The sequence below is a fragment of the Mustela lutreola genome, chromosome 4 (genome assembly GCF_030435805.1).
Source record: "Mustela lutreola isolate mMusLut2 chromosome 4, mMusLut2.pri, whole genome shotgun sequence".
Lineage (NCBI taxonomy): Eukaryota > Metazoa > Chordata > Mammalia > Carnivora > Mustelidae > Mustela > Mustela lutreola.
This window is the reverse complement of record NC_081293.1, coordinates 136003018-136027968: the sequence shown is the minus strand read 5'-3', so window position 1 is coordinate 136027968 and position 24951 is coordinate 136003018. Positions and strand designations below refer to the sequence as shown.

The window sequence follows — 24951 nt, the reverse complement described above, 5'->3', positions numbered from 1 at the left end:
GGTTCTACTTTAAAGACCCTGACTAATATATTAAGGAGATAAAGAGGAGGAAATTTAATTCATCATTACCTGTCACCAGACCAGACAATCTTGGCAATATCATTACATTTCCCATGGTCCTCTTTTTTTTTTTAAGATTTTATTTATTTATTTGACAGACAGAGATCACAAGTAGGCAGAGAGGCAGACAGAGAGAGAGAGGAGGAAGCAGGATCACCGCTGAGCAGAGAGCCTGATGCAGGGCTCCATCCCAGAACCCTGAAATCATGACCTGAGCCAAAAGCAGAGGCTTTAACCCACTTAGCCACCCAGGCACCCCTCCCATGATCCTCTTAAGATAATAATCAAGTCAGAAATAAACGAAGGACCCAGTGCCATCCAGTTGTTACATTTTCACAACTTTACCAGGAAGTAATTTTTACCAGAAAGTTTTAGCCTTGAAAATGGACAGATTTTCCTATGAGCTCATAGTCATAGCGATGACATTTCAAGAATACTAATACATTCATTATCAATTCCTATTCATCAGTATAAGGACAGTGAGCTTTTTTGGAAAACTATTTATTGGACATATGCAATTATGCCTTTAAATAGTAGCTCTTATATTGCAAAGGAGAAAATAGATTTTTAAGTTATTAGAATACTGGCCTTCTGAAAATTCTCCAGTTGGCGTCTGTCGGTTTTGAAAAGTGAAATCTGATGAGTCAGTAGTTCCCGCTGTGATTATTATGCCAATTTTAGAAAGAAATAAATCTTCCAGAGACCTCAGTCTGTCCTTTCCTCTTAAAACACCTTGCTGAGGTAATTTTGTGAAGTTAACACGTTTGCTGTGTTTTCCTGCTACACAGAAAATATATGCTACACATATACTTAAATAATAGTGCACACACACTCTTTGCCAGGATTGTGAGATGAGTAACACTAACATGTCCTTCAAATAGGATCTCTTTTTATTCTGCATCTAAGTTTTAAAATCAGATGTTCTTTCTGCTCAAACTTAAAGATATTAACTCCAATATTTAGTCCTAGCTAGTTATACAAAATTTTATTTTCACAGTTCATTCAATAAAAATCTATTAAGCATGTCTAAATATGCCAGACTCTGTTCTAGGTGGTTGGGGCGTATCATAAGCAAAAGAGACAAAGATTCTTGACACATGGAAATTTCATTCTATTGCCAATAAATACAATAAATAAGTTATATAGTATGTTTGAAGATGAAACTGACATGGCAAAGAAAGGGAGAGCAGGGTAGGTGGGATGTGATGAAGTTTTAAATGGGATGAAGTCATGAGAAGGTGACATTTGGACAAAGATCTGAAGGAGGTGAAGGAGGGGCTCTTGAGGATTTCTGAGGAAAAAGCATCCCAGGCAAAGAGAATAGCTTGTGCAAAGGCCCTGTTCTTGTGGGAAGGTGCCAGGCAGATTCAAAAGAAGAGTGAAAGGACCTGTGTGACTGGAGGTGACATCAGGAAGGTAACAACAGGAGGGCTGGAGTGGGACCAATTCATATCTAGCCAGGTAGGCCCTTGTAAGGACTTTGACTCTTATTCAGAGTCTTGGGAGTTGTTTCTGGGTTCCAGCCAACACTATTATTTGGTCTGACTTATTTTGTAAAAGAATGACTGTGACTGGTAGGCTGAGAATAGACTGTCTGAGGACCAAGACTGAACTAAGGAGCCTATTTAGGAATCCAGGCAATTACAAATGGTATTTGAAAATTTGGGTTTTATAATCTAGTTCACATAAATTTAACTTCCTTGGAAAGGATTTATATCTAGTTGCCTGTATCTGAAAGTAGAAACATATAACAAGAAACATTCTGGCACAATTGATGCCACACACATAAATCAGGTTGCAGATCTACCAACTGAGTTCAAGCTACTGAACCAAACTGAACTGTATTTTATATCTGGCCTGTGTGCAAATATAAGGAATCTTAACCCTAGAGACGTGTTTTCATTACACTTCTAGAAAAAACAAAGGTGGAATTTTCCTCTTGCTTTTGACTTTCTCCCTTCCCTTTTTTTCTTTCTCCTCAGTCTATGATAACCATCTGCTGAAAACATGAGTGGTGAAATTATGAGGTTTAGGTCTTGGATGTGACAGAAATACCACTTGTTGCCTGACTTCTCTGCCAAATTCCAGTAAAAGAGGCTTCTGTCTCCTATTGGCTATTAGAAATCATTCTAGAATATACTTCTTAATAAACAAAACCCTCATCCATAGTAAAGATCTATAATTTTTTCTATAAAGATTCTATAATTTTACTATATATACACTATTTTACTATATATATAATTTTTCTATAAAGAATTTCTATAAACATTCTGTAATTTTACTATTTTAAAAGATTTTATTTATTTGAGGGCAAAAGAGAGAGAGAGAGAGAGAGCGCATAGGCAGGGGAAGGGCAGAGAGAGAGAGAAGCAGACTCTCCACTGAGCAGGGAGCACATGCAGGGCTTCATCCCAGGACCTTGGGATCATGACCTGAACTGAAGGCAGACATTTAACCAACTGAGCCACCCAGGCACCTCTGTTCTTCACATAATTATATATCAAGAAAATAAAGAGTTTTTAGTGTATACCTAAAGACATAGCTTCAAAAGTTAGAAAGACTGAAAAATAATAATAATAATAATAAGTTAGCAAGACTATATAAACTGGGCATCCAATCTTAAGTCTTCTCAACCCCTCAGTTCTGAAAGTCTTTCAGTTCCTGTGTACCCTGGCCCCAGTGCTTCTGTGTATGCTCTCTCTCTTCCTGGAGAGATCCCTTTCACTCCCTACCTACTTAAAGAAGCTCATGCTTTTTTTTTTTTTTTTTTTTAATGTTGAAAGTATACAGCATAATGACTTTACCTACATACATGATTACTGCAATTACCGTAGTTAAAACCCATATCTCATATAGATAAAAAAAATATAAAGTAAATTAAAAAGACATAAAAGATTATCCCTTTTTATGAGAATGCTAAGGATTTACTCTCTCTTTTTTTTTTTTAAGATTTTATTTATTTATTTGACAGAGAGAAATCACAAGTAGATGGAGAGGCAGGCAGAGAGAGAGGGAAGCAGGCTCTCTGCTGAGCAGAGAGCCCGATGCGGGACTCAATCCCAGGACTCTGAGATCATGACCTGAGCTGAAGGCAGCGGCTTAACCCACTGAGCCACCCAGGCGCCCAGGATTTACTCTCTTAACACCTTTCAAATATATCATAAAGCAGTATTAACTGTGATCATGTTGTACATTATATCCCTGATTCTTATCTCTCTTACAGCTGGATCTTTATACCTTTTGACCACTTTATTCACTCTCCCTACCTTTACTCCTTGCCTCTGGTAACCACAAATATGCTTTCTTTTTCCATGAGTTTTTTTTTTTCTTTTCTTCTTCTATTTTTTTGAAGGTTCCATATAAATGAAAAAAAAAATACAGTACTTTTTTTTCTCTTTCTGAATTATTTCACTTAGCACAGTGCCCTCCAAATCCATCACTGTTGTCACAAATGGCAGGATTTCCTTTTTTATGGCTGATTAATATTCCCATGTACCCATGTATATAACACAACTTCCTTATTCATTTATCAGTTGGTAGGCGTTCAAGTTTTCTGTCTTGCCTGTTAAAAATAATGCCTCCATGAACATGGAGTGCACATATCTCTTTGACATTTTGTTTTCTATGGATATGTTCCTAGAAGTAGAATTTCTGCATTATGTAATTGTATTTTTTAATTTTTAAAGGAAACTCCATACTGCTTTTCATAGTGACTATACCAATCTGCAGTCCTACCGACAATGGTTGAGGTGTCCCTTTGCTCTAACTCCTTGCCAGGATTTGTTATCTCTTGTCTTTTTGATGATAGCTTTCTAACCAAGGTGAGGTGATATCTTATTGTGGTTTTTATTTGCATTTCCCCGATAAACACTGAGTAATGTGTAGAATTGCTGAATCATTTTATTGTATACCTGAAACTAATAGAACACTGTAGGTTAACTATACTGGAATTAAAATTAAGAACTGAGTAAAAAAATTACCATTGACTAAACAATAATAAATAAATCTGAAAATGTATTGATTTTCAGAGGTAAAGAAATTATCAACAAGATGCAAGGACATCCTACAGAACTAAAAAAAATTGCAAAACATACATTTGATAAGTGGTTAATATCATAAATATAAAAAGAACTTATACAATTCAATAGCAAAGAAAAAAACAAATAATGGAATTAAACAATAAACAAAAATCCTGAATGGACATTTTCCCAAAGAACATATATGAACAGCTAGCGGGTAGAGGAAAAGGTGCTGGACATTACTAACCATCAGAGAAGGAGGCTCACTCTTATTCCCATTTCAAGGTTCACATTAGGTAGCACTTCTCCCAGAAGCCTTCCCTTACACACCAAAATGAGCTCATTCCTTCTGAGCCATAGAATAAATATATTTATAATTTACCACTTCTTATTGTATGAGATAATGGCATTGCAACCACACTTGACAAGAAGCAGCAAAATACCTCAGGGTTAACTCTATTTACTTTGTTGATGATATCATACACTGGAAGTAAATCTTTTTTTTTAGATTTTATTTATTTTATTTGTCAGAGAGAGAGAGCACAAGCAGGCAGAGTGGCAGGCAGAGGTAGAGGGAGAAGCGGGCTCCCCACTGAGCAAGGAGCCCAATGGGGATTCGATCCCAGGACCCTGGGATCCTGACCTGAGCCAAAGGCAGTCTCTTAACTGACTGAGCCAGCCAGGCCCCAGGAATCCCTGGAAATAAATCTTAATAATGTCTGCCAATGTGGAAAACAAACAGTTCTCCAGATTATCCAGCTGTATTGATAGTAGATTCTCAAGTATGAATGAAAGGAACAGAGGGCTCAGGGCAATATGTCTCCCACTGGGAGAATCTCTTTACCACCCGTTTTTGCTTATTTTGTCAAAAACACTTTTTGGGGGCCATGTCCTTTGTCCTTCTTCACTCTGCATTCCTAGCCCATGACATTTAGTTCTCCATGTTAAAAAGTGGGGTAGGATGCACCTGGGTGGCTCAGTCAGTTAAATGACCAACTCTTGATTTTGGCTTGGGTCATGATCTTGGTTCCTGGATCAAGCCCCCCTTTGGGCACCATGCTCAGTGGGACATCTACTTGATGATTCTCTCCCACTCTCCCTCCTCCTGCTTACACGCTCTCTCTCTAAAATAAATAAATAAGTGTTAAAAAAAATAAGTGGGATAGAAGCTTAGGCAGTGGGTAGGAGGAATTGAGCACTTAATTAGGGATTTGTAATAAGAATCCAGGCCTGACACACTCAAGGAGCATCAGTGACAGAATGACCAGACTAGAGTGGGTCATGAACGAGATTATATTTGCATAGTGGAGCAACCTGATATAAGTCATGTTTTAAAAGGACATTTCCAGCAGCATATAGACTGTGGGGGTACAATGACAAAGAGTTGAGATAGGAAGATATCGCCAAAGTGCACATGAGGGCTAGTGGTGGTTCAGTTGAACATGGTAATGGTAGAAATGGGAAGGGGTGGTTGGATTCTTGCATAGATGTAGGGTATAAGATAAAGGAGTCAAGGATGACTAAGATTTTTGACCTGAGCCACCGAAAGGATAGGCTTGCCATTTTCTGAGCTGGGAGAGACTATAAGAAAATGGGGATGACTAAGTATGGAGGAAATCAATTCACATAATCTGAAATTGAAATTTGAACATGTGGAGCTAAATCTTTAGTGGAGCTGTTAGATAGTTATCTGGGAATAGAAATCTAGAGTTCAGAGGAGAGATCATCAACACAGGAGATATAAATTTGGTTTATCAGTCTATTGATAGTGAAGTCTTGAGCATGAATGGGAATATGTGGGGAGTGAATATAGAGAGATAGAGATCCAAGGAGATCCAAGGAGTGGGCATGGGCCCTCGAGCCCTTGGTGGTTTGTATGATGAAGAGGACACAGCAAAGGAGACTGCGAAGTGGTAGGCAGAGAACCAAGAGGAAGTAGGTCCTGGAAGCCAAGTGAGGAAGTATCTCAAGGAGCACATGGTCATCTAGTTTCAACGCTGCTGATTATTTGAGAGGTGAAAAGTGGTCATTAGATTTGACAACACAGAAGTCATTAGTAACCTTGACAAGAGCCATGTGTACACACATGCACACACACACACACACACACACATACACACACACACACACCCCATACTCATAGAGTAAAACATGGGAAAAATCTTAACTATTGATGAGTTGGGGTGAAGGGAATATGGGATTTCTTTGTATTATTATTGTAATTTTTCTGTAGTTTGAATTAAAATTAAAAAGCATAAAAATGAGACAATGGTAAGAAAGTAAAGGAAGATAGAGCACATCAGCAAGACTTTGAAAATAATGTCCCTTGAGATGGAGTAGGAGAGTGATATGTGTGATTAAGGAAGTTTCTAAAGAATTATTTATTTATTTGAGAGAAAAAGGGCACTGGCTCAGTCTGTAAAGCATCTGCCTTCAGCTCAGTTGATGATCTCTGGGTCCTGGGATTGAGTCCTGGCATCAGGCTCCCTGCTCAGTGGGGTGTCTGCTTCTCTCTCTCCCTCTGCCTGCCACACCTCCTGTTTGTGCACTTTCTCTCTCTGACAAATAAATAAATAAATAAATATTTGAGGGGGGTGGAGAAGAGGAAGAGAGAGAGAAAAACTTAAGCAGACTCTGCTCACACGGGGCTAGATCTCATGACCCTGAGGTGACGACCTGAGCTGAAACCAGGAGTTGGACACTTAACAACTGTGCCACTCAGGTGTCTTAAGGAAGTTTTTTTTAAATATGGGAGAGATTGTATGTATATATATATATGTATGTATGTATGTATGTATATACACTGTATGCTGATGGAAAAGATGTAGTAAATAGGGCAATATTCATGATGTCAAAGAGAAAGCAGGTGCTAGAGACATGCCTGTGATTTTTTTAAACTAGAAGAGGCTTCTACTAATTCTTCCCCCATCTCAAACAAGAATCTATTCTACAACATTCTAAAGGGCATCTGGCCATTCACACCCTGCTTGGACACTCCAAGGATGGAAGCTTTGTACCTCTCTTATGTTTCCCAATGGCCCTGTAGCAAATTCAAGAAACTTTGTTACTTTTTAAAAAAGAAAAGAATTCAGACTTTATCTCTTTTAAATTAATGTAATTTTCTTTATTTTACTTAAAAATGTACTTGGGGGACGCCTGGGTGGCTCAGTTGGTTGGACGACTGCCTTCGGCTCAGGTCATGATCCTGGAGTCCGGGGATAGAGTCCCGCATCGGACTCCCAGCTCCATGGGGAGTCTGCTTCTCTCTCTGACCTTCTCCTCGTTCATGCTCTCTCTCACTGTCTCTCTCTCAAGTAAATAAATAAAATCTTTTAAATAAATATATATATATATATATATATATATATATATATATATATATACTTGGATATCTTTGTCCTTCCCATTTTTTGAAAAAAAATTCATTATTTTCAGCTATTGTTTTAATTTTGATTGTGGTAAGAATACTTAGCATGAGATCTGTCTACTTAACAAATTTCTGCCTGCATGGTACAGTATTGTTAACTGTTGGCATTACGTTGTGCAGTCCATCTTTAGAACCTACTCATCTTGCATAACTGAAACTTTTACGTCCATGAAACGACAGCCCGTTCTCACCTTCGTCCTCGCCCCTGGCAACTACTATTCTACTCTCCGCGACTGGGACCATTGGGTCAGCTCATGTTGTGCAATCATGCAGTGTTTGTCCTTGCAGGTTTCAAACCATTTTTAGGAACAGACTCAAAATCCGTCCCTGCATCTGTAAAAAGTAAACCATTTCTCCACCTCTCACTGGGCACAATGGGACTAGATCACCATGGGAATGAAAATCAAGTATAATGAAGCCACCTTGTTCCACTTAAGCCCATTAGGCCCATATCCTGGCCAGGTACCAAGTGAGCCTGGGCTGCACTCCAGCGGAAGGCTTGCCTGCTAACACATACCTTACACATTGATTCTACTCCCAGCCGAATGGGCTGCTTTACTGAAAGAGCATTAATTATGCGGCCCTAGCCATGTTAGAGAAGGCTAACATGTCAGAATGGGACATTAAATTAGAGGAATTCAATTCCACAAAGGAAAGGATTTTAAGAAACTGGAGGTTCCTGATTTTCAGGCTAGAGATGGAGAAACTGCCTGGCTTCTACTCTGTGCCAAGACAGAACTGAGGACAGAATCAGCAGAGCCTTCGAGATCAAGAGAGTCCATACTCTCTCTTTGGAGAGAATTATTGTTGAAATTATTGTTGAAAGCAAGAGAGTCTATACTCTCTCTTTGGAGAGAATTATTGGGTGTGAAATCAAATATAATCTGAGGAGTTGGGGAAGGTTTGCAAAAGCCTGGATTTTATCATTTATATACTTGCCCCCAGGTTATTCTAGCAATTTCCTTAAAGTATGTCTAGCTCTCTCATTACCTGGCTCAGTCCTTCACACAAGGGCACACCATCAAAGACAGTTGCTAGTTATAACAGGAGAATGTGACGAAAGGGATTCAGGAGGAAGGGGCTAGGCGCTAATGCCAGACCACTGCGTTGTTCTAGGGGTCTCTGGGTAAGCACCTTCCATCTGCATGGACAATTATATGCACTCCATAGGCCACGAGCAAAATGCCATTTTCCTTCCAAAGTGAATTAGCTGTGTCCGTGAAGCCTAAGAAAAGAATTCCTTTCAATACAGGTTGGTTCCTGGATTTGAAGTCAAATACTTAGGTAACTATTCAGGCAGGTCCCCGTGTCTTGCTGACTCTGCCATTTACCCATGAACTCAACATCTTAATATAGCACCAGCTTCTTCCTTTGAGTTGCTTTTCATTTGAAGGCCTACTTCAGTAATCCTGTACTCCCCACTTTCAAAATTTATCAACATTTGTATTCTCTTATATGACACCATAAAATTATCAGCATCAGAAAATTATCATTGCTATACTACTGTTTACTCTACAGACCCTATTCATTTTGCCATTCTATTTATTTGTTGTGTTTTCTAAAATACTTATTTTATTCTTTAGTCAAAGATTATTTATATACAGCAAAATTCACCCTTTTAAATGTACAGTGTTATGAGTTCCAGCAAATAAATAGGAGGCCTCTACTGGTCTGGGCTAAGGAAGTTTTCCTGACCCTTTCCCCAGGAGTGAACATCTCGTTTCCCGAGTAGTGGGACATCTCTAACGGTTTGGGATCCATGCCTGCAAGTTTATTCTGTTTCCTTTCCCCAGCTCCCATGGGTCATCTTTGCCCTAAAGGTGACAGTGCTAGCTATACCTCTCTGGCAGCTTAAGACTTTTGTCATATAGGAGGCTTTGTGCCTTTCACTGGGGTCCACCGCGTCCCTCCCCGGGGCCTGAACTGTTAGGGAAGCTTTGGGACTCACCTTGTCCCCAGCCTTTCTTATAAGCATTGGTGAGGTCCCCAAAGAGTCTGTGAGTGAGTATAAATTCCTCTGTGTCTGAAGCTTCCAGGGGTCCTGTCCTCTCCCAAGAGCACACACTCAGCCTTTAGCAACTGATCAAGAATTTTAGCTGAATTCTTCCAGCTTGTATGACATTGGTGTTTCCAGCATATACGTGCCAATGTCCTGTCTCTCCTTAGAGGATCCTCTGTTTCCTTAGATTTTGAATCACAGGGTTGCCCCACAGCCACAGTTCTATGATGCACTCAAAAAAAAAAAAAAAAAAAAAAAGCTGAACTTCCCTTGATTTACCATTTTTTGGTTGTGGATTTAAGAGCAAAAGCAGCCTAAAAAGTTTCTACACCCTAAAGGGAATAGAGAAGTTCACTTTATAGTTTGGGATCATCATGAATCATGAATTTGATTTCTTTCTTTACTGTACCAGAATTATCTGGAAAATGAAAATGATCACATCTGCAGCAGGAGGGATCTAAGGGGGAGATAGAGTGGTGGAGAAGCTGGGCTTGAAATGTGGATTTAATTATACCTTCAGATAGACACGTTCTTTCCTGTAGCAGCTTCTGATCCAGGTTGAAATAATTGCATCTCATCTTCCTGAGACTTGTAAGGAAGAGTATGATGGGCTAGCACTCGGCTCTGCCAAATTAAGGGGTTTGCTTGCTATTAGCCTAGTAGCGCACTCTGAAAGTTAGAGGAAGACTTCCAAGTATTTTGAAGGGAAGCTGACAATTAAAGAGGAAAAAAAAAAAGGGCTTTTGTATAGGGAAACACAGCTGCCTAGAATAGCTACATGTGGTACAATTATATAGAAAATGTCTATAATGTGAAGTGGTGCCAAATAAATTCCTGACCCTGGAGATGATCCTAACCTGCCGAGTGGCTACTTGGAGGTTTTCCCCTCAGGACATAGCATTGAAGCCGCAGTAGCTTTTAAGTTTGCTAGGAAATTGTGTAATTTCTTAAAGGAAGCTAGTTAGTCACAAACATTTATTGGACATCTATATTAGCCGTTGCAGGGCATGTAAAAGAAATAATTATTCTGGGTAATTGTCAGAAAGGTATCAAGTTCTTTCTGGACCCACTTTGTCTGAGGGTATGGTTCTCAGGGACCATTCCCCATCACACCCCAGGTCCTGCAGGTGGGGACAAAGCCAGTTATACAGCCGCTCCTAGTGTTCCCTCCTGAACCTTTAATCCCCTTCCACTTGGCTTCGAAACATCCTGACAGCACCCCTACCCCCCAAACTCAGGTCCCAGGCATCTCAAGGATCTCCCTGACAACCTCGCACCACCTTTCAACCAGGTCCAATAAAGATGTCCTACTTCGCCTCTGTAAACAAAACAAAACAAAAACCTCAGAAAACGAATTTATGCCAAGATGTCATTTACGGACACATCTTTCTTAAGAGGATATCTTTCTTATAGTTTTTGGTTTTTATTTTCTTTTTAATTAGAATAGAGAACGGCTGATTCTCAGGCAGGTTTCTCGCCACCATCCTCCATACAACTCTGGGAGCTGACCACCCAGTCTGTATGTAGACAGACCCCTCTAGCCTTTATTTTCTCGATGAGGCCGCATATCCACTCTCAGAGCACAGTGTTCAGCAACTGTAATGGGATTGATCTGTGTTTCATGTATTCTTGTCTGTTTCTCTTCACACCCATGTTAGCTGGGCCATCTTTGGAAATAGAACAGGTTTTTGTCTCCTCCCCGTTCTCCTGCTTGAATATCTAGCTTGCACAAGCTGCACGTTGATGTACCATCTCTGGCATATTCCACAGGCACCAATCCCTATCCAGGGTTCTGGGGCTCTCTGTACCACCATGTTTCCTGGTGGGAAAAAACTATTCTCTCTTGACTGTGAACTGAATAGGGAAGACCACTGATCCCTGCCTATCTCCCATTATCATTGAGGCAAATAACAGAGGGGGTACTTTTACGGCAGTGAGCCTCCTCGGATGGGCCTGAGACATCCATGCACAATGCTGCAGAAACCCTCACCGTGGGACCACTATGCCATGGCACTGTGCCTGCCTCAAGAGTCACCAAGGTGAAAAAGACCGTCTACAAATGAGTTCTCAGCAATCTGATCTTTGTAAGAAACTTGGTCTGAGCCGAATTGAGGAGGCAAAACTGTAACCCCATACCTGCCTTCCATTTAGAAGTACAACATGGCAGAGATGATTAAGTACCTAAAAGTTCAGCCGAGTCAGCGTACTGAGAGGAGCTAGTGATGGGTCCAGCAAGAGCTGAACACTTCATTTCAACAAGAGTCTCCAATTATATTCATCCTATGTTGTACCCATCTGTGTAAGATTTGTTTTAAGGAAATGTTCCCCCCTAGGGAGGTATGCAAGTGTGCAAAGATATGTAACAGTCTTCACTGAAGCATTATTTGTAATTGGGAAATACTGGAAACAACCTAAATGTCCATCACTAGGATAATGAATAAATTGTCTAGTTATTTAATAGCGTACTGTACAGCAGAGAAAATTAACAAACTAAAACTATGTATAGGTACCCAGATCTACTTCAAATAGATAATGCTGAGATTTCAAATACAAGTTGGATGCAGAGATATATCACTTACTTGAGGTTTAAACTATTAAATATTGTCCATGATCTTAGATTATATATATGTAGTTAAAACATAAAAACATAGATATGGGGTATGATGCATGTCAATTTCAGAAAGAGATTTCCCCTTCTTAGGTGAAGGGGATTGGGTACATCAGGGGTTTCAGGGGTATCTGCACCCCTGAATTTCATTTTTAAATATAGGTGAATGTTTGCCTTTTATAGTATACATTTTATGTGTCTGAAATATTTTATTATAATACTTTGAAAAAGAAAGCGTTTTGTTGATTTTTTTAAAGTTTGAAAGCCAGTGAGCTAGGAAGGGGGGGGGGGGGGTCAAGGAATGCTGATACTCAAAGTTACAGTGGTCTCCAAGCAAGCCTCTGTGACTCCCTCAAGACTCCCTTCTAAAGCCCATCCTCCCTTCTGGAATAGTGGTTCTCAAGCCCTAGCAGGCCTATGGCAAAAGGAATATTTTACGCCAACCCCCATCCTGGATTCTCATTTCAGTGTCTGAGGTTTTCATTAAGCATACCAGTGAATCTAGTAGGTGTGGTCAGGGTCCCTTTGAGAAAGATGTTCAAGGTAAACAAATGAAGTCTCAGCAGCTCATGGTCCCACAAACCTTTGTCATAGACTTATTGTTACCAATGACTTAGAGTTAAGTAGCATCAGAACAATGACTTTGCATACCCAACAGGGATTATTTCTGTTTCAAGCTATTTCGGTTTTGGGGGTTGGGGAGCAGGAGAAAAAGTTAAGGTAAGGGAGGGAGCAGTTAAAAACAATACAATGAAAAACATTTTTATTTTCTGAATTAGGGAATTACTAAATCAATAGATTCATGGTACTAATTATCAGGGCTGGAACTAACAGTATATGATAATTATATAAACAGCTCCTTGGCATTCATTGGGGAAAGATGCTGTTATATCCTCTTTTCCTCCATTATTAAGACAACACATGCTTTTAGTATATCAAAAAAATATAGAAAAATGTAGAGGAGATTATAAAAATCACCATTAATATCAGAACTGAAATAACAGCTAGTTGTCATTTGTGAACCAGTTGACATAATGTTCATAGTTTGAAAATTGGCCAAGGTGGGAGTAATTATACCATAGAAATAGGCAAATGCTTAAACCAGCTCCTTCACTTCTACCCCAGACTCAGAAGTTCAACTTTTACTAGCAAAGCATCTAGCCCATCTGACATATACATTTCCCCCAAAATTTAGATAATGCTACAGTGCAGTTTTGGAACCACAAGTATATATCTGATCAAAGAATTTTCTGAGTTATCTTGGGAAATTAATGGGCTGATCCCTTTTTTGTATTGTGTAGGGGGAGCAAGGACCTCAAGGCTTTCCAGGGCCAAAGGGCATGACAGGCCGTGGCCTCCCTGGACAGAAGGTAAGTTATTTTAAGACCTTAGAAAAATGCTTGGGTTTAGGTTTTCAATAGCTTTTTGTGAGCTTTGGAAGAGCTCTCATACTGGTCATTCATCCTTATAGCTTTCGGAGGAAAAAATCCATTTAGAAGCAAATCCTTATGGATTTCCTTTCCTAACTAGAAACATGCTTACTTTATAAATCTTGTTTTCTTCATCCTTGAAAGCCAGCTGCTAAAGGAATGAATCCTTACAACATACCATGTAGAAGACACCAGAGAACTCTGCTATAAAATGTTATAATAGTGGCACTTCCTGAAAGCAGTGAGCTGTTCTTATCATATCTCAAGGTCTCCTCATCTGGAGATCTCTGATTCGTCATGAATTAGATTATGGTAACTACGGGGGGAAGGTAAATATAATGATAAATATAATATAGTGGCACTTCCTGAAAGCAGTGAACTGTTCTTATCATACCTCAAGGTCTCCTCATCTGGAGATCTCTGGTTCGTCATGAATTAGATTATGGTAACTGCAGGGGGAAGGTAAATATAATGATTTTTTCCCTGTAGTATATTTTTATCAACCAGAACCACAGGTCTTCAAAAGAAACCACTGGCAAATGAACTAAATTTTAGAGGTTTTTCTTCTTTGGCCTCAATATTTACATTCTAAACTTCTCTTTTCACTATATTCTAAAGGGAGAACATGGAGAACAGGGCGCTATGGGAAAGAAAGGTGATAAAGGGGAAATTGGGGAGCCCGGATCTCCAGGAAGAGAGGCAAGGAGTGATTTTTTATCTTACTGTAATTTTTATACATTAACTAGCTCCAACCTATATTGACTGTTATTCTTCTTCCATTAAGTAGGGGTTACAAGGACCAAAGGGAGACGTAGGACTTACGGTGAGTATCCATCCTAGAGGGTAATTGAGGATTGGTGCTTGCAAAATTACTGCATTCATGTTTTAACTTCAGAAATATGAATTCTTTGACATAGTTCCAGGTGCTATATAATGAAAGCACAGCTGTAAGCCCAGTGTTGACTTAGATGCATGAGGTAATTGATCTGAACCTGAGGCAAGAGGAACGCCAGGCAGCCTTCACCCAGCCCAGGGGTGGGGTGTGACTACTCCCCTCTGACTCCTGGTAGACAGGGTAACAAGGAGGTGAACTGTTTAAAAAATGACTTCTAATTTACATGATCTTCCACAGTTTCAAATGGGGAGAGGGTTCTGTTTCCTGGAACTAGCTCCTTTAGGAAGTGACTCAGAGAACAACCATCACAAAATGGAGATTAATGTACTAATTCACTTACTCAACAAAACTTGCAAGGCATCGGCAAACTTTTCCCTATGTTCCCTATACCGCTGCAAATAAAGAGCTGACTCTACAAAGCCTTACAGGGTGGGAAAGTTCTAGAATTTCTATAGCAAAGTCTATTTCTTCCTTTCTTGCTGGAGGGCACTACATCTCCTGGAGTGGAGAAGCAATAGGAACCTTCTCATTTTCCCCCTTTTGATTTTTCAGTGGGTCATGGTCTGGGGATGCTGATCCTATGTGCTGTGCTAAGCAAATCCAGGCATCAGGGGTGGGAGTTCAGGTAGTTTAGGTAAGACATAAGAGCTGGGCATATAACAAACAGAACACACACTTTTTTTTTTTTTTTTTTAATGTCCTGTTTGCCTTTTCGTCTTTGTTCTTCCTCACCACAAGTCAGATACCTCCAGATGCCTGTGGCATATGAAATAGCTGCATCCACATTAATTCCTCCTCCAAAGTAGCAGGGAGAGTGTCTGTAAAATGCTCAGAGAAGCAATCCCGTAGGTTTATACCCTCCCTCTTACCCCAGCATGTGGAGAGGGCCTGGCTTCTTCCATTCATTAATTTGTTCACTCAGTTTGCCAACATTTTTTGGGTGCATATTCTGGGTCAGGCTCTGAGACAGACAGGGGAGCAGTAGAGATTAAGAGACTGTGTCTGTGGACTCAAGGAGCTCACAGCCCATTAGAAAGAAAGACAAACTAAGGATCTTCACCTGTCATTTGATAAATGCCATGATAGGAGTCAGATATGTGGACCCAGAACAGACAAAAGGATGTATGATGATGTTTGGGGCCAAGTTAGGCTTTTATTGCTTGAGCAGAAGATTTTTAATGCAGAGACAGAGATCTTAGAAATGAGGATGTCATTCTGCTGACCTAGGCTTTCTAGATTCTAGAAGAGGGACTAGCAGGGAAGGACAAGTGAAGGAAGAGCGAATCTGCCTTCAATGAGAATCTAGTCTGTGACGGGTTCTGTGTTAGGCTTCTTCACCTCATGGCACCCTTGCTTAGTACTGCTGGGTGCCCGAGGGCTCAAGGTTTAGAGCGCCCACACGGGACCCTTAGTGCTTCTTCTGCCTCACTCCTTCCCCTGGGTGAGGAGTCCTCAGGGCCAAAGAGACTGAGCATCCTGAGCACATGCCTGCTGTATTCTACACGCTAGATACACAGGATCCCCAGGTTGCCTGCCTAAATGACAGCACTGGCCTGCGTGCTTGGGTCCCCCCAGAAGGTGGGCAAGGGGCAGCTGTTTTCAAGGAATCTGGACAGAGCTCAGAGGTGAGGACTGTTCACCCCACGAATGATGGCCCAGTCCCTGTGCAGTGTAGCAATGGTAGAGACAGGGTGCAATGAGAAGAGGACAGGCTGGAGGCCATAGCCCTCTCTTGCCCAAGACTCCATGCTAATATATGTGATAGCTCCATGAATCGGTACTATTATCTCTGCTTCCATGAAAGACATGCTAAATCAGAAAAGTTTTGAGCAATACGCCTGAAGTCACCTTGTTAGCAAGTAGCAGAGCCCTTGTAGCCAGAGTTGGCTTGTCTGGGACCAAATCCTAGCTACTCCCCCATGAATGCTGTTCTTAGAAGGCCTCTTTCCTCTCCCCACCCACATTCTCTCCCTGGTCAAATATATCCCCAAACGGCTGTCAGTTGTAGATTCATTCCAGACTAGCAAACTACTCTTTTAGAAAATACCATCGACAGAGTTCAGTGTCACAATAATTCACGCCAAACTGCTTCCAAAAGGCTGCTCCTCCACGTGTCCCTTACATGTTGGCATTTCTCAGCGTCTGCCCTCAGTCTTCTTTCTCCTGGTCTTCCAACTCTAAGGCAGGGACAGCTATGAAAGGGAGGATGTATAGTTTGAAAAGGCTAATTTAATATCATAGCAAAGCTTATGGAGAATGAAAACATAACGTCTTTGTCATAAACACTGAAAGGAATATGTTTAACCAATGGAGGTGCAGGGACACACAGGTTTCAAAAGACTGAGACGCTCTGCTCTATTTAGAAACCTCGAACTATTTAGAAACCTCGAACCCCTCCATTGGCAGCCATGATCACCTTTTTAAAATAGAAGTGTGATCAGATCTCTTCTCGGCCTAGGGACTATGCCTCTTCTCACCACCCAGGATAAAGTTCACACTTTTCACCACGACACAAAAACCTTCTAGAGTTCATCTGTCTTCCACATTTCCTGTCATTCTTTCTGCCACTTCCGTGTCCTAAGTTTATTCAAGTACTGTAAGACACTGTGTTTGTGTAATTTGTGCCCTGCCTGGAATGCTCCTCCCATTCCCCTTCTGTCCTCCCCAAGCTGCTCATAATCTATCTTCCCGGACCGCGGCCCCACCCTCAGGTTCCCGCACCTGGAATTCCCAGCAGACCAGCGTGGTTCCTTGGCGAGGATCTAATAGTATAGCCCTGACAAAAGTATTTATTTGTCTACTGCTTACTAGACTATGAATCTTTTGATAGGTATAAATTTGATGCCTTCATCATTGGCAAAAATAGCCAAAGTAGTCATTGAACAATTTGAGAGGGAAAAATAAAACTATTTTAGTCAAGTAAAAGCAAAGAAGAGGAGGAAAAGATTGATATATGTGAGTACTTAAAGCATTTTAGACCTGGTTAGACCATAAAAGCACATTAAAAAGAATTTAAATGCAACTTTGATATATAAATTATTCTTAACAAGTCAATGAAAGATAAACATCTTAATAGAAAGAAATGGACAAAGGACATACAAAGAATTTGCACAAGAGGATACAACTTGGAAACGTGCATGTGAAATAGAATTTAGCCTCACCAAGAATTACATAAGTATAATTTAAATCAATGTGATATCAAATGGCAAAGATTATATAATAACAATAACCAGCATTGTGCGTCTAAAATAAAAGAGGTTTTCTTATACACTGCTATTAGAGGTGTCAGTTACAATCTTTCTGAAGATCACTTTGGCAATAATGCATCGAGAACCTTAAAACAGCCATGCATCCGACTTCAGTAATCAAGTTTTTCAGAATACTGAATCACAAGGGAAATTCAGAATGATACAGGGTTAAGTGAAAAACTATAACCATAAACTTGGTGTCTAGTATTTTCTCCTTTCTAAAAACATAATGTAAATATATAAATATATACATTTTCCCTTTCTAGACACATTCTAGTTTCCGATTTATTAAATGCCTCTCTAAATGTGGAAAACATGACAAGGTGCTCCCCCAAAAGATGACTGTTGACTTCCTCCTTTTATATAATTGTATTGTTTTGAGAGTTCTTTTTATTTTAATTTTTTTAAAGATTTTATTTCTTTATTAGGGAGAGAGAGAGGATGCCCGAGAGAGAGAGAGAGACAGAGAGAGAGAGAGAAGAGGCAAAGGGAGAGGAAGAAGGAAACTCCTGACTGAGCAAGGAGCCCAATGCGGGACTTGATCCCAGGACCCGAGCTGAAGGCAGACGCTTAACCAATTAAGCCAGGCACCCCGAGAGAGTCCTTTTTAAGTAGCCACTTGGAATCAATGGCTTTTTCTCGGTTTACAAAAAATACGATTTAATTAAAATGCCCTGAGTATTTTCTGTATATGCTTCTGTGAAGGCACATCACCAGCAATGTCACCTTTACCCCAATTCTATCATTATGGATATTTTTTTCTTTAAAACTTTACTTTTGCAACTGCTAACTTTTATCTTCTTGGATCTTCTTTAGTTTTGCCTCCTTCCCGTTGAGATTTTTCTGGGCTTCTCCTACGTTCATCATTCCGGTCAGCTTCTTGTCTTCGGCAAATACAGAATTCTGTTTTCCAGCGCCCCATCCCAGTTATTTGTGAACGGGCTGCTCAGGGCAGGGTCGTCGGCACATCGACTTCCCCTGCCCGCCTCATCCCGGGTCTCTGCTGGAGCTGATGACAGCAGGACCAGGGAGGAGCATTCAGGAGCACCGGGGCATTTCCCGGAAGTGCTGAAGTGAGATGAGAGTATGAGGAACCTGGGGAGGGGACTTGCAGAACTAGACCTCGGTAGAGAAAAGGAGGGAATACAGCGCGGAATGAAATCTCTTTTGGCCCTGGTACCTGTCTTGGTTGCTCAGTGCATGTGGGTTAAATTGAGTTAATGTGGGTAAAGCTGATGGCATGCCTTGCCCACACCTCTGTACGTAGTACTTTATGGAGTTGGACCCTATCCTAAGAGTTTTGTGTGCGTAGCCTCATTTGGCCTGCACCCCTGCCCTGAGCCACAGATACTATTAGGTCATCTCATGCCAAGGTCACACAGCTGATAGATGCTGGAGCCGCAGTGTGAACCCTGGAAGTCCGAGCTCTGACATTTCACAACTCACACACACTCCAGTTATGATACATTCTAGCCACCTTTTCACCTCCGTGCCTTTTATTTTCCTCAGCCAAAGAATAAAAGCAAATGGCTCCACCCTGATTGTAATAAGACATAGCTTTTGTGATGATAGGAAAAAATATCACGGTCATATAAATAATAACATTTTCCTTTTGTCCTCCAGAGAGAAGAAATTATCAAAATTATTTTTGAAATATGTGGTAAGCTTTGACCATCAAGAAAAGAACCATCGCTTCAAAATACCACAGCCACTGTGTTCTGTGTTGGTTGAGATAAATGTGGTCACCCAGAGATACACGAGAGAGCGCTCTGGAGAAAGTCTGAAGCTCATTTGGAAAGTCAATGGGAAACTGAAAGATGTGGAGAGAGGGGCTGTGGGAATCCTGATTTTAAGAAAAAGAAGTCCTCTTCCCAGGGTGGTTAAGAGGAGTGAAGACACAGGCCCTGGAGTCAGCGGGCAGCCAGGCCTTTTCGTGAGCACAGAGCTCATTTGTATTCAGTGACATTTACCTGAGCTTGGGAAGGAAAAAAACAACAAAGGAAATATGACCACAGGGGCCTAACTAGCATTTGAGTCCAGCCTGGCTGGTGATTATAATGTCTGTGTTTCTCCTGAAGGAAGAAGTCTTTCTGAATTGAGTTTTGAGCACAATTGCTAGAGTGCATTTCAAAGAAAGGAAGACACAGTCAGGAGGTCATTGTGCTGATTCATAGTTCTATCTAAATGCTTCTGTGGCTAAATCTGCTAGACTTAAAATAGAGCTAGCAGAAAGAGGGGGAAAAAAAGAGATTGGCCCAAAGGCAAGAGATTAATAGAATAATGGTGATAAGAGAACCAGGGCAGAAATGTCACTGTTCTTCCATATAGGGAACCCCTGAACTAGCTTGTCCCCCAAAAGACCTCGGGACTTTAAGAACCCATCTGGGACTCTGCACAGTGACAGGCCAGTTTAGAAGTGGCTTCTGAGTTCTGGAAGCCTGGTAAAAATAGCACAAAGTTTCCTCATGATTTTTCCAGAGAGGGCTGTTGGGCAACACGAAGGGAAGAATAAACCGACGGAGCCCGGATAAGTCTTATTTCCTGGTAGCTTGAATGATTGCATTGAATGGTAAACCTTACACAAAAGTTGTTTATTAACCAGCATTCTGAGCTCATTCTCCTGAATGTCATAGTATGGAGGGACTGCTGGCCTCACTGAGCCACCTTCGTCATTGTTGTGAGCAACTGGGCACACAAACTAGAGTTTGGGGCAGATGTATAGTATATTCTTCTGTATGGTTATGGGCCCTCATCCTTTCCCCACAATTAACCATTTCCAATTTCATTCCATTTCCAATCCATCAATTTACCCCATGGTCAGTCTAATGAGCAAATATCAATTTTCATATAAGGATATGGTAGAAGACTAGAAGGTTAGCTTTCGGATTCAGATTCAGTACAAATGCTGGAAGGACAAAGAGCACTTTGAGGCTAGGGTTATCTTTTAAGGACAGGGAGAGCCATGGAATCAGGAAGGCACGCATTGGGATGCTGACCCTTCTAAAAATATATTTTTCCTAATCTGAGAAATTGGCACATAGGTGTTCGTTATTTTATCCTCTACAGTGTTTTGGTGGGTTTGTGTGTGTGTGTGTGTGGGGGGTATTTTTATAATATATTGTTTCTTAAAAAGTCAAATATAGAAACCAGAAGGGGGATAGCTGTTAGCTATTAACTCTTCCAGAAAGGGAAGGTTACAGTTCAGGTCTCTAGTGGTTTGCTGCCCCTCTCACACCAATCCGACACCAATCAGTGATGTTCTGATTTTCATTCATTCATGCAATGTTTCTATCTCAACATTCATCTTTCAGGGTGTGGGCCCAAATGCAAAGAGACTCCTCTAGAACTACTGTTTGTGATTGACAGCTCCGAAAGTGTGGGGCCAGAGAACTTTGAGATCATCAAAAGTCTTGTAAAGACTCTGTCCGACCAGGTTGCTCTGGACCTCACGATGGCCCGCATCGGCATAATCAATTACAGCCATAAGGTGGAGAAGGTGGCTCATCTGACTCAGTTCTCCAACAAGGATGACTTCAAGCTGGCTGTGGACAACATGCAGTACCTGGGGGAAGGCACCTACACTGCCTTAGCTCTCCATGAGGCCAACCACATGTTTGAAGCCGCAAGGCCAGGTGTGAAGAAGGTGGCCTTGGTCATCACTGATGGGCAGACTGATACCCGAGATGAAAAGAATCTGACTGAAGTGGTGAAGAAAGCCAGTGACATCAGTGTGGAAATATTTGTGATTGGGGTAGTGAAGAGAAACGATCCCAACTTCGAAATGTTCCACAAAGAAATGAATCTCATTGCTACCGACCCAGATAGTGAGCACGTTTATCTGTTTGATGACTTCATTACCCTGCAAGGTAAGACTCAGGGCCAGGAGAAAAGAATTTATGTTATTCTTCCAAGAACTGCCTCACTGGATTATTTGGCCAAAAATAGAAATCGGGAAGAGGCTAATGAGGCTTATGCCAACACTAAATTAAACACATAAACTCCAGAAGGCAAAACATGTTCAGCATGTGTCCAGTTTAGAGAGTACAATCTCTTATCTTTATTCACTTGCAATAAGTGCTGAGTTGGCCTTGGAGCTGATTAACTGGGCCATCTATGGTCGAGGACATAGTTAAAAAGAAAGTGTAGGATCTGGAGTATTGCTAAGCCTAGTTAAAGTTCAAAAAGTGACCTAACCTGCATAAGAGGTGCAGGAAGCCAGCAGCAAGGCAGAAAATAATCATGGAATCGAAGTGCATTAAGAAGTACATAATGAATGAAAAAAAGTTATGGTAATCTAAAGAGAGGAGAAACACAGGTAATGGGGATTATTCTGTTCCCATCTCTGTTCTAGTCTCCATTAGCTGCTCTTACAAAATATGAGGCTAATGAAGAATAGACAGGTTGACATTGGGAGTTTATCTTCTAGTTCCACATTGTGAATATTCATCTACAGTCAGTGCTAACCTTCGCTTTGCTACTTTGCCCTGTCACATGAGCTGATGCTTCCCAGGGAGGCATTCTAAGACACTGACTCCTCTGTAAGTGTGGTCAATATCGCTTCCCAGTGAAACACATTCCAATTCTTTGGCAACTGAGAACTCATTCTGGCAGGGGCCACATCCCGCGAGCTTGGGAAGTAGGTGAAATGTATGCTTCACGTGTTTGCAGGCTTCCATTTGGCTCCATCATTCTTTGTCCATCCCTCCGGGAGTGGGGCTGACATGGCTTAGCGCAGCCCCTCCTGGCCCTCATGCTGCTCCCCGCCTACTCAGACTGGCAGCCAGCCCCTCTGGCCTGAAGAGTAGCATGCCCCGCCCACAACCTTCTCACTTGTCATTTCCCCTTTCTCCAGGCCTTTCTAATCTGGGGTTTTGTTTGCTGAACACCCTGCAGGAGGACTGGTGGACTTACCAAACAAACCCTATTCACTGGGCTGTTACTGTGTTACAATGTCCAGAAATATTACACATTTCAGAGACATTATACTTTAATAATTAAAGAGCTTTATCTCATCTTAACCAAAGGAGTTAGTGATTCATCCCAGCTAATGAGGGATATATTTTTGAACTGGTTGGCCTTTGGCTCCCTCTGGAACCAGAGGTAAAGACCCATTATTCTCCTCTTGGGTGGGACCTGCCCCTTCCACAGAGTAGTTCAGTTAATGGACACTCTGGATAATAAGGATTTAAGTAGTTCTTTTGCCTCCATAGGCTGTTGTACATGATTAAATTCAATTGAATTATTTTAGATGGCCTCTTCTAGATGATCCCCCAAATGCTTTAAAACTTAGTTCACCGAGCGGTTGACCTTAAGTGATGGGAAAATGCTTAAGAAGAGCACGGAAGAGCTCTTTAAACAGGTTTTGCCCCTACTATTCTCCTTTTCTATTTTTCTTTTAAAAGACACCCTGAAGAAAAAATTGTTTAAAAAAACATGTGAGGATTTTGATTCCTACCTCATTCAAGTTTTGGGTTCACCGGCACTTCAACCTGGATTTGGGATATCAGGGGGAAAAGTTGATGAATCCACTCCAGAGCCTCAGAAAGAGATTTCGGAGTCTGTAAGTCACTCTCTTGTTTAATTTGTGAGCTTAAAATTATGTATTCTGTCTAACGTCAAAGACCATCTTGGCCTGCCCTGTCAAGAACCAACTGAGAGGAGTGTATTTTCAAGTCCTTGACTATAAATAGTGGTGTTTTTGTCTTCAGATTTCTAGTTCTGAAATAGTACTAGGGCCAGTGAGCACAAATATGAGATTTTTCAATATTTCCATATTTTATAAGTAATTATTTATTGAACATTGCAAATAATATTTTTTATAGTATGCCCCAGCTACCATGGAACAAATCACGTACACTAAAATGGATTAACACGACACTATTTGAGTCACTCCCTTGCCATGCTCCACAGATCCTTTCATACTAGGTCACAACTCCCCCTCATCCATCTGGGTCGATGCTCCCTACTTTGCACCCTCTCAAGTTTCTTCAAAGTGTGCACATGCTCAACCTGCCATTTTCCATGTTCCAAGCCATGGTCTTGCTCATTTAGCTTCCACCTCCTGTGCTCAGAGTGGAGACTGGGTGGGAGGCTATGCATATGCATATGGTACAAGGTAGATTGCTCGATTTCAAAGCTCCTCAAGTACAAGTGCGTGAGGAAACTACCTCCCAAAGGCATCGAGACAAATGTGACTGTACCCATAGCAAGCTTCTGGGCAACGACCTCAGGTCAAGGGCAACAAGTACTGGGTTCTTTTAGGTGAAAATTGGAAAGCCTCCCATAATTCCTGGTAAGGGAGTGCTGTGGTCTCTTCCCCACCAAGTTACAACCTGAGTAGGTCTAGACTGATCTCTACCACATATATGGAAATCCTTTGGCAAGCAGGCACACAAGAGTGATGGCCTTATTCTGTAAGCTCAGTGAAGTCCCTGTGCTGTCCTTTTATGAAAAAACATGAAAGATTCCTTATAAGCAAGAGCAATAATATTCTAGCATCAGGATTCAGTTAACTGTCTATCTGCACTAAGGCCCTGAGAAACCTCCAGCTGGGTAGTTGGACACAGGGCCACTCAGGCATCGGGCCTAGGTTGCCATTCCTAAGGGAATAAACTGTAGGACTCACTGGATTTTGATATTCTGTCCAAAAGAGGATAATAAAGTATTATTTTTATTTGATTAAATACTGACTAATTCCAGTTAGAGCAACAGAGTGCCCCTGGATTATAGATTGAAATTCACATATACATTCATACCACATGGTCTATATCATGGGTCAGCCAACTCTTTCTGGAAAGGGTCATGTAGTACCTTTTTGTGTGTGTGTGTGTGGGGGGGGGGTGTTTCAGGTCATTTCATCTCTGTTGCAATTACTCAGCTCTGCCTTTGAAGGACAAAAGCAGCCACAGCCAACACTTACCTGAACAAACATGGCTACATTCAGATACAACTTGTTTCTAAAAACAGATGAAAGCTTGGATTTGGCCCATGGGGTTTGCTGATCCTGGTCCTCACTGAGCATTTAAAAGTAATTACAGACAATGAAGTACACAGTTTATTTCCTCCAGAGTATGGAGTGCTCCTAGGTCCTTGCCTGCTTGTGTGGCCTATCCCTCTGTCCTCTCCTACTCGACCTGTCACTTCCTGAAGATGTCTTAGATGAGGGCAGACTCAGGTTCCATCCAACAAGTGGCACTTCTACTCTGAACTCTCCCTATAATCAGTGCATTCTATACTGTGTACTGACAATTGACTGGTATACTAGC

The 24951-nt window shown here is 41.1% G+C and overlaps 1 protein-coding gene across 1 annotated transcript in view; it reads left to right on the top strand.

The window, feature by feature from the left end:
* COL28A1 (collagen type XXVIII alpha 1 chain) overlaps positions 1-24951 on the top strand; it is a 171076-nt gene that overhangs the window by 119884 nt on the left and 26241 nt on the right. The window contains exons 28-33 of the mRNA XM_059171208.1: positions 13415-13483; positions 14162-14242; positions 14331-14366; positions 19310-19346; positions 20998-21552; positions 23089-23246. Coding sequence (XP_059027191.1) covers positions 13415-13483; positions 14162-14242; positions 14331-14366; positions 19310-19346; positions 20998-21552; positions 23089-23246 — 936 coding nt within the window. The remainder of the gene's footprint in view (positions 1-13414; positions 13484-14161; positions 14243-14330; positions 14367-19309; positions 19347-20997; positions 21553-23088; positions 23247-24951) is intronic.